General features: G+C 38.3%; 1 protein-coding gene across 2 annotated transcripts in view; it reads left to right on the top strand.

Moving 5' to 3' along the window:
• Positions 1-16661, top strand: part of ITGB1 (integrin subunit beta 1) — a 45367-nt gene that overhangs the window by 11137 nt on the left and 17569 nt on the right. For both annotated transcript variants that reach the window (XM_075706493.1, XM_075706494.1), the window contains exons 2-8: positions 9404-9473; positions 9718-9803; positions 11345-11567; positions 12704-12874; positions 13180-13418; positions 14756-14911; positions 15917-16012. In XM_075706493.1, the coding sequence (XP_075562608.1) occupies positions 9404-9473; positions 9718-9803; positions 11345-11567; positions 12704-12874; positions 13180-13418; positions 14756-14911; positions 15917-16012 (1041 nt within the window). The remainder of the gene's footprint in view (positions 1-9403; positions 9474-9717; positions 9804-11344; positions 11568-12703; positions 12875-13179; positions 13419-14755; positions 14912-15916; positions 16013-16661) is intronic.

Here is a 16661-nt window from a genome sequence, read left to right on the forward strand (position 1 = left end):
ATTGGGTACAGTGCGAATTCTTATAAATTCAAGGAGACAGCGTGCTTTGCATCGTTAAGGCTGTAACGGACTTGAACTACTGGAAACTTCTGTTGGCAAGAGTATAGAAAATGGGTATTTTTGACGAACAGTTTTAAGAGGAAAAAAATTAGGTGTTTTGTTTTTTAACACTTAAATGTCTTCATTATATATTTATCCTTAAAGAGGAAGCTTTCAAGGTGCACATGTATAGAAGCTGCTGTAGTTACAGAAACTACTAGTTTCAACCACAGTATCGGTACCTGTGGGCTTGGTGTGTTAGCTGTTTAAGCCTTAGAGGTTCTGTCTTTGTGGTGTACTTGCATGCTAGCATAAGCAGCATATGAATAGGTTTTATTATTTTGTCCTTAGTTAAAATTGAAGGAGCTTCATAATGTCCTTGTACAAATCCCAGCTTTCTGTGGGCAGGATGCACCAACATGGGATTTCTTAGCGAAAGAGGGGAGTTGCAGGTGTGTGGTGGTGGGATATTCTGCTTTTATATTCCATGCTTTAGTAAGCACAATAGTTTGAGAGGTGTAGAGTAGAAAAGTAGTTACAAACTGGCTTTTCAGAAAAAGATGCAAATGTTCAAGTTGAAACTCTGTATAAGCCATAGGTAATAAACAGTAAAAGCATATTGCTGGTGTTTTAATTAGGTGTTGTGGCAGGGCTCTGCCTGCTGTGCTTGAGAATATGCAGAGTTGTATTTCTCTCCTAATTTAATGTTGAACATCAAGCACAATACACCTGTTTGTTAGTCTAATTTTCCAAAATACAGTTGCCAGTTTACCCTATAAATTGCCGTCTGTGGATAATTGCCTGGTAAAAATATCTAAACAAACCTATGTGGCAAAAATAATATTCTCAGGAGAAAGTGCACCTCAGTCGGCTCTTAAACGGTTTCTTCTATGTGGTGATCATACACAGGTTGGTTGTTCCCATGAGCTGTGTCGAAGCACTACTTGCCATTCAAGATGCTTTCCAAAGCAACTCCTAAACTGTGGGATCTTGGCCCCAAATTATGATTCAACACGTCAAGAAAACATTATACAAATAGTCTCTTTGTCCGCCTTAGGACCAAGCTAGGGACAAGGATGGTTAATACAGCAAAGTGGTGTTCTTAAGTTAGTTGTTGGTGGTATGGTAGTACTAAGGAGGTCTAGTCATGAATTAAAAACCTTCTGTGCATGGCAGTATGTACATATACTATTTGAAAAAAAGGTCCCTACTTCAAAAGCGGTGTTCTCTGAAAGGCATTAAAACAAAGGGAAGAGATCAAGATTGCATTTGGGGTTTGCTGACTTGACAGGTGAAGGCTCTTAGTGGCAGCATCTTCACGTTGTCCCTGACATCTTTTCTCATTCTTTTACTTTCTGTCACTGTTGTCAGCATGAAATCTGGACTTGTGTGACTTCTTAATTTGTCTTTTCATAGCATGTTTCTATTTGAGTAGGCTTTAGCAGCATTAGTATTCTTTACAATTTACTATGCAACTTGTTTTTGCTTGTGATGAGTATTATTTAGGTTTGCAGCTGGTTGCAGGAGTTTGTTTGTCATTAAGTAAAATTATCAACTGATCTTGCTAATGAAAACATGTATAGAAATACAGTGCCATGAACTAAAACATAGTATGTAATCTATCTTACCTAAATAGGTTTGCTATGTTCCATAGAAATCTAAGTTCAGTAGGTGTCTCCTTGCTTACCAGAAGCTCCCTGGCTGCCTTTAGTTGGTTGTTGGAAGATAAGTATTTGCTTTAACTTCTTTAAGTCTATAGAGAAGTCCATATAGTTCAGATTGGTCAGGACTGCAGTCAGAGAAGGATTTCAGCTCACTGTGCACTAGTCAGAGTAGTCGTGCATGATACAGGAGGTTTGCAGTCGAGGCTCTCTTCGGTGTCTGAGTGTGAACATAAATTGTTTCCCTTCACTTTGCTACAGGCATTTGATGAGAAAGAAATAAAGCTCATACACCGAATCATGGTCCCAAGACTCTCTTTGCTTTTATCCATTGACAGTATGCTGTAAAATCTGTATATATACTACAGGGAACAGGATCTAGAACCCCCACTTATCTTTCTCTTCTACCTCCTGCTATCCGAGTGCTTCCGTAGATAAACAGGAATCAAAATTTTATCAGCTTGTTTTCTGTCTCTGTGCCTTTCATTTTTGGCTGCAGAGCAGCTTTGGTTTAATAAGAGCAGTGGCAAGTGCTCTTACTAGTATATCCTGTAGGCTGATAGAGCATTCCCAGGAAATGTGAATTCAAACCCTTTGGGGCTGAGGAGGGACTGGAGCCCAGTTACCTTCCTGGGTATGCCTCCGTGCTGTAAAATATCAGGGAACCATTACCACCCTCTGTCATGCAAACCTGTATCACAACTGGATCTACCACATCCTCTTGGTTTTATCTTTCCTAAGATGGAGAGATGTCAGATAGCAGAAAACTTTATCATCTGCAGTTGTTCTGAAATTGGTACCTCTTTTTTTCTGATTATAGAGGAAACTTACATGTTCTATCATGAAAAATCTGCATACCCACCCCCTTCCCTGCAGCCAGGCACCTAACTTGGGCAGATTTGTTTCCATTCAGTAATTCAATTCAAGACCAAAAAATACTTTTCAGAAAAATACCTAATGGTTTTTCATTCCACTATTTAGAACTGTCAGTAAGTCGAGGGCTCCTGTGAAATCCAGGAAGAAATACCAATAAATTCTGTACAAAAGGAACAATATGGTCAAACCATGTGAGTGCTTGTGAAGTTAGCTGTTCTGTCTTGAAGCAGCTGTGTCCTATATAAACTAACAAACACACCGTACTCTGGGGACACAAGCAGATACCATGAACAGCCTTCCAGATCTGTTCTCATGAGCTGTGGCCTCAGCCTGCTGGTACGTGTGCATGAACATTTTCATGTATTCAGCTGAAGAGGCGATGTGATGCAGGTGCCCGTGCTGGGCTTTCGGTAGTGGTTTCGGACCTACAAGTCTGTTTCGGAACCTAACGCCTACTGATTCCGCACACCCCCCCCTGCCCCCCGCCAGTGAATCCAGTCCTTTTTGGTGAATTTTAAGCAACTTGTTCTCTTGAGTAATTTGTAGAGCTGTAAGTGTGAGTAAACTATGGGTAGTAATGTAGTGTGACTGGGAGCCTTAGCAAACCAGTTGTGTTACTGTGTATGTTCATCTGCCTTACTAAGCATGGGGGGGGCACAGTAGTTTCCATGCAGAATCTGCAGAACTGTGATATGTTTCCCTGTGGTTCTGGCATGCAGAAATGTGTATTCTCATCTTTTTTTGGACTCCCAGCCCTTCAGGGGGGATCTTCTGAACTAACACTAACTGTGGCAGATAAGCATACTGGAGGAGCTGGTCTCCCTAACATTAGCGGAAAATTAGTTTCCTGTAGATTTTAACTCTTTGTAATTAAAATTTAAGTCCTAACTGGTTTATTATGTATTATTTTAACATTTGGTGCCCCACTGAAACAGAGTGGTTATGGAGGTGTTTATCATGAGTATTTGGTGACTATGCTTGTTTTATTCGATTAACTTAGAGATAATAACTGAGAGAAATGAAGTCCAATGTGAAATATTGCTGATTCTTTTATCCTGTAGCATTGTGGTAGCTGAAGTGGTTACGCCTTAAAGCTTTTTGGGACACAATTTGAGTGAGCAGTCCTGATGTGATTAATTTTTTTATGTAAAAGCTGTTTCAGTGCTGAAGAATTTCTTACTTTGCACATTAATGCGGGTTACTTTCCCATTCTTTCCATATTACTGCAAGCAGTTCAAAACCTGCTCCATTGTCTGCAAAGTTGCCAGGAGGAGAAAGAACATTGTAGTCTTGATAAGCCATGCTGTTGGTAAGCTGGTACATAGATAGGCTGTTGAAGGCAGGTTTACTTCTGGCATTTCCATTTGGATTAGGGTGCTGCGAAGTCCTGCTTTTGAGACTGCAAGTGTCGACTGTTTCTGTCAAGTGCATTTTCCCTACATGGGGATACTCCGCTAGCTCATCTCTGATGGTGTGAGACTGGGAGCTGGGCCTGTCTGTGATGGGCAGCCGTCACAGGACTCGTCCATATCCAGGGAACAAATAGTTTTGCAAGGGAAGATAAAGTTTTGGTTCTTTGATTAAAATTTATTGCTTTTCAACCATCAGTGTTTACCCCAAATCTCCACTTCCAGGAAGAAGAATGCATCATGTAGTTTCTTGAGCTGGTGGTCCTGGAATCTACTATGCAGGCAATGTCTTCCAGCTATAATTCAGTATTGTGGTAACACTTACATTGATTAAATAAATAAGATAGCTGTTAAGGTCACAAATGAAGAATTACCTATTTAAGATTCGTTGGAAAATCTACACCACAAACGTGGACGTTTTAATTGAAGGTAACTCCTTGGTGTGAAACATTTTAATATCTGTACCTGTGTGTTTCTGAGCAATATACTTCTCTGAAGAGAGAGCAGCAAGATACCATTTTACCACGTTCTTTTTTAGTGAATTGCTGCTTTGCAGGGAATTGTTGTACAAGCAGACATGCTTAGAGTTGTTGCGTGTCCAGGCAAATTTGGGTTTGTAGTTAATGACTTGTGGGAGTTCTGGCTGACAGGAGTGCTTATGGAGGTGTGGGGTCATTGCTAGAGGTCTGTAGTGTCTGTGTAATTGCTGTCCCATGTTACTGGGGTGGTTTGGTTTCTTCTGTTAAGAAAATCAATCACTGGGTCCTTTCCCTCCTCCCCCCCCTTGCCCCCCCCAAAATGTGAATGGGATTCTTCTTGCCAATCCATAAAATTCACGCTGAAAAGCGTGGCCATCAGCTAAAGCCAGTAAACCTTCTGGAGTGAGGGAAGAAGGAACTTTTTTAGCAGGGTAGCCATCAAGTCCTGAAACGGGCATCTCCAGAGACTATTTATTCTGCTTATTTTAGAAACATGTCTCTTCCTGCTCTTTTTATAACCAGAGCCTTGATGACTGGGGGTGGGGGCTGACTGTGTGACCGGTGTAGTCCAGCATACAGCCACGGACTGTGGCTGAGAAGCAGTAGCTTTTGCTTTTTTTTTTTTTTTTTTTTTTTCTCCCCCAGTTCTCTTTTTCTCCATCTCACCACCTCTGCCATGTCAGGACAAGCATTTCTGTACCCACATGGCTGAAACTAGCCACTTACTTTGTTGGATTAGGTTTCAGCCAGATCTTTTACTTGCTCCCGCGCTCCTCGGTGGCTGCACTAGTGCTAGCACTGGTCAGAAAGGAAAACAGTAAGAATAATCAACCAGGAGGCTGATTAACAAGAGTGAATAATCAACAGGGAGGATGGGGCAGCTCTCTGAAGTGACTTTCCAACCTTACACTAGGTGAAAGGGTAAACATTAGGTAAATTAGGTAAACATAATCTCAGCTCTAGGAGGGATCGGTTTCATACAGCATTTCTGAATCAAGCTTTAAACCTGTGAAAACACAGCTGATGCAAAGACGTGTCAGTCTGCAGGAAGCACGAATGCTAGTCCAAAAGTGTCAGTGGCTTATTCATTTCTAGGTTTGTAAGTGTAATTAGAGTGGCGTGTGGGGATGTGAGTAAGTAGGCTGTCTGGTTATTGCCTCAAAAAGGTGGCTTCTGCACAACAACTCAACTCTTACTGGGTATTTAAACGTTTCCCCTGTGGTCTGAAACGTGGTTCTGCATTTCAATAGAAAGCTTTGCAGCAAGGCACGCTTCAGTCCGCAATAGAGGCAGATGCCTTGTGGTGTTTGTCTTTGCTTGGCATTGGCTTGGTGGATGCCGGAGTACTGGGCCAGATGAGGAGCTGCTCGGCTGGGTGGAACAGTACTGACGGCTTGTCGCGAACATTGCCTTAATATCAGTATAAACTGTGGCCTGCATCAGGTGGGGAGTGAAATGCTGAGCTGAGGAGTGCTGAGGGGAGAGTGGCATAGCCATCGATACTACATTTCAAAGGAATCAATGTTTCTGTAAGTTACCCTTTTTTTCTTGATCCTATTTGCCCAGTTTATTTATTAGAACAGCAATAGCATCTCTGCAGAACATAAAAAAAGCTGCAAAAGGCTTTAGTGCTGTGGAGTAGTAAAATTAATTTCTAAGTATGATGATTAGTAGAATACAAAGGTGCCAAATACTTGATTTGCAAATTGAAAACTAGCCTCACTATGGAGAAATAATCCTTCCTTTTTCCTGTTGTCACTTAATGAGTCTCTCATTTCAAATTAGAAGCTCCAGAGATTTCCATCAAAGCTGGCTTTATAAAGAAAGAATTCTCTTCCAGCATTACTCTTTGTAGAGACAGTTAGCAAAAAAACTTGGAAAGCAACGAGTCCAAACATTCAAGATTATGTCCATGTTTGTCTTCCTAAAATATTTAACAAAAATAGAGTACGGTTCACAAATGTGCAGAAAAACTGATTTTAAAATTATTTCAACAGCACGCCGTTTGCAGCCTTTTAAAAAGGATCCAACTGGTGATATAGTTGTTGAAGATATTTCAGTTCTTGGCAAGCTTAACTTTTGTAAGCTTTGAGCTGCTTTTTTTTCAGGGGCCAAAAAAAAAAAGAAATCACTTTTTCAAGGATTCTGGGATATTTTTCAAGGATTTAATTGGAAAGGGGAGAACAAGTATAATAGAAAATATGTAAATGTTGCACAAAAAAATTCATTTATTTCTTGTAACAATGGATTCTTTTCTGTTCCCATCATCTGTGGTTGAATGCCGACACGGGGTTTAGTTCCAGCTCCACCAACGGTTTCCAAAGGCTTCCTTTGGCTGTCCAGTGTAGTTAGGCGTTATTTGTTTTGGTTTATTCCCTTAACAGAAAAATCTGCAACACAGTAGTAACCAGTGGCTTGCAGGAGAATGTATTTGACGCTGTTGTGACCAGGCTGCTGCAGTGGTTAGGAGGGCATTTGGAGGCTGGGGATGTGCATCGCCTTGCTTGCATTAAAGAACAATCAGAACCGAATCCAAATTAGCAAATCTTTGCTTGAGTTTTTCCAAACTCGGCAGATGGAAAAGCTGTTAAGAAGTGGAGAGGTAAAGGAAGCGAGCTAGCGCGTGTCGGAGGGCAGGCGGCTTGCTTTGGGAGAGGCATCGGCTTAGCCATATATGGAAGAGGACATTTTCCTTGTTAACTTTACGGGGAATCTGTGCCCAGAACTACATTCATCATGCGGATGCGTTTCCACAGGAACGTTTCTCTTCCAAATGGTCTTAGTCATAGTTTTAGCACTGTGTCACATCTTTGCTGACTTATTTATATAGTCTGCATGGGCTTGCTGTGCATCCGCTGCTAGTCTGCCCTAAAAAGGTGAACTGTTTATAATTTTCCCGTTTTGGCTAACAGAAAAGACAGTACTAAACTGATGCCAGCAGCTTAGGTTTTTTTCTTGCTGAAAAGCCCACCCTGTTCTGGGCTCTACTTAAAGCAAAACAACTTCTAGAGTAACAAAACATCCCTTCGCTTGTGGGAAGTAAGGTTTGTTAAAACACGGGACGTACCTACCATAAAACCAGAAAAGAAGGAACCTAAAAGTTGAGCAACCTGGCGAGGCTTTGCCCTCCAGACCCCTGGTCTGATAGGAGTGCCCCTACGCCACGTAACAGCTCTCTTTGTCTAACCTTGGTTCAGTCCCTTCGTCTGTCTTCCACCTACACGCATTTCTTGGGCCACCGTTCCCCTCTGAGCAAGTCCGTGGTTGCGCAGGTTTGATTTAGGTGATTGCTTATAGAGGGGACTTAAAGAGTGTTCATGAAGGACGGTTTTTGCGAATGAAGGATTGATGACCTCTGCAGCAAATCGGTATTAGATATCCAATAAGTAATGCTCAAAAGTTAAGTAAGGTATAATTCACAGTTCAATTTTTTTCTTTGTTTTTTTAATCAGTAATTTATTACGTGCATATGCATAACATCTAGCAAAGTCTTCCACAGCAAATTCTCTTAATTCCCCTATGTCTGAACTCCCCCCCACCCTCTGGCTACAGCATCCACTGAAGAGTGGACCAAAGTGATTTGGAAAATCAGAAAAATATGAACCATATAATACTGTTGTTGGATACAGTTTTGTAGCAAAGGGTTGGCTTCTGTTTGAAACCTTTTCCGCCAGATTTTAGAGCAGCTATCGCTTCTCCGTTAGGTTTGGCTGGATGTGCAAAGTAACAATTATGAATGACCCTAAATCAGTGTGGGAAAGCCAAAGCTCAGCTGCCGTGCTTATTTAAGCACTGCTCCCTTTGCTGCTAATTTATATGAATAACAGCACATCTTCTAGAAAATGACAGGTTCATTTTAAAAGACTCTGCCAAATTCACTTTTCCTTGGCTGTATTGCAAGACATTTTTTAGAACAAAAAGATATTAAGAATATTGATGTTTCCAGGATGACTGGAAAGGCTTTAATTAGCAATAACGTTTTAGGATGACCAAGGAAATTGGCAGCCAGGGTCCAAGTTCTCAGAATTCTTATAATGAATAAAAAAGAAATGGAATTTAAAATAATACCAAAATTTGAAAGATGCAACAACTGACCCTCGCTCACTACCTGCTGTTAGAATAGAAGAAAATTTAGAAAAAAAAATGGTCTATAGGGAAAATAACAAGTCAGTAACCCTAAATTGTGGTTTATAAGCATTCAAATTTTGTCGCATAAAGCATATAGATTTTATAGTTTGTATGTATTTATTTTCTCTGCCAGGCTTTTATTAAGATCTATAGCACTGAACAAAGGGTAGAGTGTTTTTTCTTTGATAAGGATGGTACCCATTAATTCTCTGTTGTCTAAAGAAGAAAAAGGGTCTGAGTTTATATCAAGGATGATTTATGTTGTATATTGTGAGAGGAAATTTCTAGTTTGAAGTGTAAGGTGCAAAGTTAGGCTATAAAACACCCTTTGAAGATTCTGAGGAAAAGATTTTGGAAAGGGCCTTGAAGTTTATCTTAAAGCAGAGACTTGAACAGAAAAGCTCTATTTCCATCTTGTATTTCTGTGGGATCTTTATTTAGAAGTCTCTCTCGGATAATACTCAGAGCACAAATATTTTATTCATTTATTGAGATGTTAATAGATTGGTTTGGATTCTTCTGCCCCACCCCGACTTATAGCTTGCTGGTTTACCTAACAGAGTATTTCAAAATAATTTAAGAAGCTACCTTGTTTGATGTCTCTAAACACAAAGTTTAGCCCACAAACATGGTTGTATTAGAGCAAAACGGGCTGGCTGGTACAACTAAGATCATTTGATTTGCATCTCCTCCATGTTCCTTGTCTGCTCTGAAACACGGTTACATGTCTGCAGTTTCCTGCAACCCTCCCCCCGCTTTTTCTCTTCTTGCAAGAAATCATACAATTTAGTCTTCTGATTATGTTTTTCAGACTAATTTAAAATGGCTCACATGGGCTGGCATCCTCTGTTGCTTGATATGGACTGGATTTGCTCAGCAAGGTAAGTCACTTGATTTCATTGCAGTAGTTTAATGTTGCTGTAGAACTATGTATATTTAGCAGTTATTTATATAGATAAATATATCGTTAGATGACTGCTAATGGCAGTATGTCAATCATATCTCCTGTTAATAACCTATTTGTAGTTAGAACTTAGTTTACAAAGCCAGAATGAAACTAACTAAAATTCTGTTGTTGTTAGCACCTTTTTATAAATGAAGTGACTGATTTGTATTCTTTGCTAGGTGGAAGTGACTGCATAAAAGCTAATGCAAAATCATGTGGTGAATGTATACAAGCAGGACCAAACTGTGGTTGGTGTAAAAAAACAGTAAGTGTTGCAAAATTCCTTTTATGGTTTGGTTTTTTCCCCTTGGTTTCAGATTTTAGTAAATACTTTAAATGTATAGAAATGTCTGTTTTCATTAATGATAGTTTCCTGCAGCTCTTCAATTTGATACTTATTTGTACTTACAAATTCAGATACTGTGATTTTCCTGATGTCCTGGTTTGAGTAGAATTGCTTTTTGCAATGTGTTTACTTCTACTTTTCTAAATCTTATGTGTATACAGACCCTACAGGCTGTCTCGTAGTTATTTAAAAGCATTCCAGCATGGAATCTGTCTGGGTATCCTTAATTATATTCTTCCAGTGGCATTAGAGTAAGAGGTAATTTTAGGCAGACATAGGTGGAGTAGGGGAAGAGATTGAAGGTTTTCTTTTATAAAAGAAAGATGTTCAAATTTTAGTTTTCTGTTGTTGGTAGAATTGGGTAGGAGACTCGTTTGTGTGGGCGGGTTGTTTGTTTCAGTATGAAACATAAAAAGAGTGCTTTCTTATGTAATTAAAAATTAAATTCAGGAAATTCAAAATGTAAGATAATTTTAAACTGTGTGACTTAACCAGTATATGCTGAAGTGTCTTCTTCAGGTTAGAAACAGAAGAAAATGTTTTCTACAGCTTTTCTTTGGTTTGTTAATGAAAACTGGGAAATTTTCCTGTTTCTTGCTAGAAGATGACAATCTATATTTATTTCCATATAGTACCTACTTACTATCCCCCAGCTTATAAACTTTAAACATTTAATTAAACTGACTAACTTCAAAATTTGGCCTTGAGCTGTCAGATTTGTTCTCAGTCCTAGTCGTCAAGAACTGACAAGCTTTAAGATATATTTATTTTTATGCATATCTTTTTGGGGGAAAAATCAGAATTGACAAGTTTCTCAGAAGCCTTATTTATTCATATTTGAGGTTAGAGCTTTTTTTAAGGTTTGAGGTAATGGTAATTTGTTGTTCAGAACAAAGTTACGTATTGGTTTTGCTTACGGATCTTGCTTTTAGATTGAGTTTCCCCCAAATAAAAGAGTTGTCTGCCTTTCCCCTGCTCTGTCAGCATGTTGCCATTATTTTGTTGCGGAGTGCCAAGGTACACTTATGTAATCTTTAATCAAACCTTTTAAAAAAAAAAAGTTAGAAGGGAGGGTACTTGCCAAGCAGGCTGTACAAATAGGTTCACGTTATTGAGGATGACTACATGAAGATGAGAGCTTTTCCTGCGTGCTGTCACTTTTAGAATAGCTGATTTAAAAGGATGTCCTGCTTCTGTCAGAGGTGACATTGGGCATTTTTTTTAATTTCATCTTGCTTGCATATTATACACAGGTAAGCATAAGTAGATGCAAAGTCCTGGACTAAATAGTAGTCACTGATGTATTTAGTATAATTTAACATATTTCAGGACTGTGTGTTTTATTACTGAACTTTTTAAAAAAAAAAAAATTGGAGTAATTTTCAGAAGTGTTATTGGGGTAGAGTATAATGAATTGCAGATAGCTGTAAACTTGATACTCTTTTGCCTGTGTCTTCTAGGACTTTTTGCAAGAAGGAGAACCAACATCTGCCCGATGTGATGACTTGGCAGCACTAAAGAGTAAAGGCTGTCCTATGGAAGATATAGAAAATCCCAGAGGTAGCAAACAGGTGCTTGAAGATAGAGAAGTAACGAATCGTAAGATAGGTGCTGCAGAGAAGCTGAAACCAGAGGCCATTACACAGATCCAGCCACAAAAATTGGTACTGAAACTAAGAGTCGGTAAGGACACTTTCATTCTGGTCCTTGGATGATCTTTCTATCACCACCACATCTATATTTTGTGTTTTGACTGTGTAACCATTTTGTTACAGAAACTACTATTGTCCAGATAACCTGAATGATAGCAGGTCAGCCCCAGGTGTTTAGATAATCCAATACTGTTTGATTTTTATGAAAGGTTACATATTATCGCTTGTTCCCAATAGAACTTAGTATTTTGTAGTTAATTTTCTACAATGTGGCTTCTTAGAATAAAAGTAGAAGAGTGCAAAAACTTAGAGAAGCTATGAGAGTAATTCCTTTTCCTTGAAGTATCGCTGTTGCCTAAAGTCTGCATGTCTGAGCTGAATGGTGTTGTAGTTATGCAGCAAGATTTTTGGATTGCTATGTAAAATATTTTCCAGAGGCTAAAGATGTGGACACAGGGCTACAATAATGAGAACAAAGTAGTTGTGTATCATTTCCAGGCCCTAAAGAGACCTTTATTTCATTCAAACGGGGGGCGGTGGGGGGTGGGGTGTAATTTTTCTGCAGTGTCTTTCAACATCAGAGTGAGACTTTATGCTTCTGTTGGCAAAATTCAGGGTCTGGGCTTAACATTGCAACAAATAGTAACTTGCCATTATCTCACTGCCATTTCTGTGCTCTCAGTCTGTATTTGATGCAAAGTAACTTGAAATATTCCATTGAGAACTGATTTTTCTTTTATAAACCTATTTAAACAATGTGTGCGTTTTAAACTAAACCCTGAGAATTTTTGGAGCCATCTTGGATGCAAATAGATATTGAAAATTTGTGCTATTAGATCTTATAGGAACCTTGTTAAAATTATTGCAGGCATGAAGATTTGAAATTGGAGCAACTGAGAGAGGCTTGATTTTTGGCAGGCTAGTATTTTCTATGCGGAGATAAAATACCTTGGAAATACGAAGTTGGACATTTGAAAGAAATACTTCCTGAATTTTTTTTCATCATAATTTGATGTTAAGCATTTCAGTTAACAGAAGGAGACAGTCACTCACCTCTAGTTTAAAACCTTCATCAGTATTTCAAAGACTTACCTTAAAAAGCCATTTTTCTTGCCAGTGCAGTTGTGGAATTTTTAATGGTTTCTATTTGTTTAATCTCTGAAACAGGAGAACCCCAAACATTTTCATTAAAATTTAAGAGAGCCGAAGACTACCCCATTGACCTTTATTATCTTATGGACCTTTCCTATTCCATGAAAGATGATTTAGAGAATGTGAAAAGTCTGGGAACGGCTCTGATGGAAGAAATGGAAAAAATAACTTCAGACTTCAGAATTGGTAAGGAAGATTTGCCTGTTCTTTTACCAAAAAAAAAAAAAGTTTCCTTCCTGATGTTTTTCACATGATTACATATGATATGAAGAGTAATTTTTAAAAAATTATTATGGCAGATATTTGAATACATAGAACCTGTTGAGTAACATAAGAGTAGTTGGTGTTCATGGAGAAAGTGAAATGTTAACAATATGAGAGCTATTTCTGACATCAGTTCAGCTATAATGCATTTGCATTCTATTGTGTCATAATATAAATAAAGAGACTTCCGTTCTTCAACTTACAGGGTTTTTATTGTTCTGTCTTAGGCTTTGGCTCTTTTGTGGAAAAAACTGTGATGCCGTATATAAGTACAACACCAGCCAAACTCAGAAATCCTTGTACAGGTGACCAGAACTGTACAAGTCCATTTAGCTATAAAAATGTGCTCAGCCTTACCAGTGAAGGAAATAAATTCAATGAACTTGTAGGTAAACAGCACATTTCTGGGAATTTAGATTCTCCTGAAGGTGGATTTGATGCAATAATGCAGGTTGCAGTTTGTGGGGTAAGTGTGTATTAGTTTTCTTTACTGGTCTATTAAATGAAATTGTCTGAATACAGCCTCAGTGTTTTATGGCGGCTGACATTTGCACATGCCATCTCATGCTAGCAAGGCAAGACAGACTAGGCAGACTGCGTGCCTACATGCATTTGGCTTTTGTAGAGACCTCTGGTGAGTGAATGAAACTGGGAAATGTGAAAGTGTCGATTAGAGGTCATGTTCACAGCAGATAGATGCATTCCAAAGACAAAGTTTTTAAAGTTTGCTGTAAAGAGTCAAATTCTGTTCAAAAGTGTATGAAATCCTGTGTAAGCAACTATTCTAAAATGATTTCAAAGCTTCATATGCTTCTTGTTGTTTCAGAATAGTTTGGTGAATTATAACTTCTACTAGCTTCTCAGACAGAAGTAGATGGAAACCTGATTTTTGTTTATTTTTGAAGATCTGATCTAGATCATTGCATTCTTCTTTGATGTTTCCATAGTCTGCCAGAATATTCCATGCACCTGTACAACATGGACTCCCAAAAAAGTGATATCCAAGTTTATTGATTTGTTACCATGTTATTTTTGCTGTTGATCAATGGAGTCGGGACTTTCTGAAACATTCTGGAGTCTTATTTTAAAAGTGCAGTGTTAATCATAAGCCTTCTAGGGTTTGTTTTTTTTTTTTTTTTCTTTTTCATTTTGGGAGGTAACTGGTATTTATGTGACACTTCTATATGGTCTTCTCTCCTTAAATTAACTAGGGCTTCAACTTGATAGAAGAATTTAAAAAAAAAAAAAAAGGAAAGGGCAGGTTACAGAATTAGGCTCTGCTTGTGGGACGGTGAAAAAGGGCAGTCCTCTGGCAAGCCCTACGCTTGGTACAATTCTGGACTAGATTGGCAAAGCCTGATGATTCTTCAGAGCCTAATGCCGGGCAAGGCGTAATCTTCCACTTCAAGACTGCAGCCGAGCTCTACACACTAACGTTGTCCTCTGTGCTCAGGCCGCATGGTAGTGACGTAGAAGCAGACTTGGCTTTAAAGAGCTGGACTGACATGTGCCTGACTTCTAAAACCCTATTGCTCTTCAGATACTCTAGTGAGAACTGAACAGAGCAAAGTAGATTTCAAAAATAATGTTTCTTGCCTTTGGTGAAAAACCTGCAGCAGATGTTAAATGCAAGTGCTTTTAAGGTTTGAGTGGATTATATGATTTCCAGGGTGATACTTTTGCAGTATGGCTTCTCCTATATCTGTCTACTTTTTCGTGCATTTATCTCTCAAGTGTTGGTCCCAAATGCTGGAAAATAAATTGGTGTAAAATACAAAATAATCCATTTTTTTGTTTCCCAAGGAACAAATTGGCTGGAGAAATGTAACAAGACTATTAGTGTTTTCCACGGATGCTGGATTTCACTTTGCAGGAGATGGTAAACTTGGTGGAATTGTTTTACCAAATGATGGGAAATGTCATCTGGAAAATAATATGTATACAATGAGCCACTATTACGTAAGTCTTTACATCATCTTCTCAGGAAATTAATATTTTGTGATGCTTAAGCTCAAAAAAAACTCATTAGGTCATCTGGTATAGTTTCAGGCTGCCACATCTTTTGAACTTTACCTGTTTACCTCTGTGTTATATCAAGTGACTTTAACTTAACTAAAGCAAATGTGCAAGAATTAATCCAGTCATAATAGGAAAATTTCAAGAAATGGCAACTTTCACACTGTGATTTGTGGTGTTGGATTTTAAGCTTTTTAATAATTAATAATCCTGCATGTCCACTGGCAAACTGTAGTGGCTCTGTCCCATTATTTTATCATTTCGTTCCTCTTTGTGTTCAGAAATGTTTTACTACTGTAAAAAAAGTACTGTAAAATAGAGAGCTCCTTGGCCTGTTTTTTTTAAGGCTGCTTGAAATCTTATGATACAAAGTTTATGGTAAAAGTATGCTTAACAACATTGCCTTCATGGTTTATTGATACGTAGATCAGACAAAAGGTGAAAAGAAAAACTCACTGGGTGAGGTAAACACAATAAGCTTTACAAAGTTTGTGTGTTCATATATTCCTAAAGTTAAGTGAGTATTGTTCAACGAAAACCTAAAATTAATTCAGTTTTATTTCATCTTTTCTTTATGAAACAGTGCAAAAGGTAGTGGTTTGCACTGAGATTAAGTCGTGGAAAACTACCCAAGGTAATTTTCTGCGAACATTGAGATTAGGGATTTAACCTGGAGACTTTAAGTGGCAGGGAATATGATAATGTGAAAAAACACATATCTTCGTGGGGCATGGAATGGGATCTTTTGGAATGGAATCTATGGAATCTTTTCAATGCATGTTTGTTTTCAGAGGTGGTTTTGCTTTAGAACTGTGACATAAGCTGGCTAGTTAGAAGTCTTAGGTATGTTTCTAAAGGTGATTTGTATTTATGATGTCAAAGTCTTTCTGATTGTTTTCTAGCAATGTGTCCCAAACTTGAGTTGTGTTTTATGCTTGATTTTTATAGGATTATCCCTCTATTGCTCATCTGGTACAGAAGCTTAGTGAGAACAATATTCAGACAATCTTTGCTGTTACTGAAGAGTTTCAGGCAGTTTATAAGGTAAAGATAAATAACACATATTTCTGGTGTCCGTACTTTTTTTTTTCTCTCAAGCACTAAGACTGACTCAGATTTGCTCTGAAGTCATTAAAATTGCTTGATTTGAAATTAAAATAATTATGGAGGTGATCATGGAAGCAATATTTTGCTACTCATGTTTTCATTATTAAGCCTTTTTTACCTGTTCAAATTGATACTGAGTGCATGTGTAATTTCCAAGGAGAAAGTGCACCTCCTCCTTGCCCATCTTTAAACTTTATAGGTAGGAGGGAGTGGAGAACATATTTGCAGTGCTAATTTTTATGAACATTTTTACAGCAAAATAGCTGGGGGGTGTGGACACTGAATCAAGACACAAGCTCATGAAAGAATGTATTTTGTCCTTTGTGATCTATTTATATTCCTGATGTTTAAAATTAACTAAACTGCTGGATGTGATTGTGAAATAGGAAATGACTGTGTAAAGAAGATGCATATTTTTCCACGTTTTAACCTAACACGGTGGTGGGGGTGTTTTTAACTATATTCAAATCGTAATTTTTTTTCTTTGTTGGAAATCATCTTTTATCTGCCTATCTTTAATGCACTGGAAGAGTGGTTCTTTAAGATCTTGAAGATATATGTGGTCAGCTTGTACAAGATAAGGTTT

This window comes from Pelecanus crispus, chromosome 2, assembly GCF_030463565.1.
Source record: "Pelecanus crispus isolate bPelCri1 chromosome 2, bPelCri1.pri, whole genome shotgun sequence".
In the NCBI taxonomy this organism is placed as follows: domain Eukaryota; kingdom Metazoa; phylum Chordata; class Aves; order Pelecaniformes; family Pelecanidae; genus Pelecanus; species Pelecanus crispus.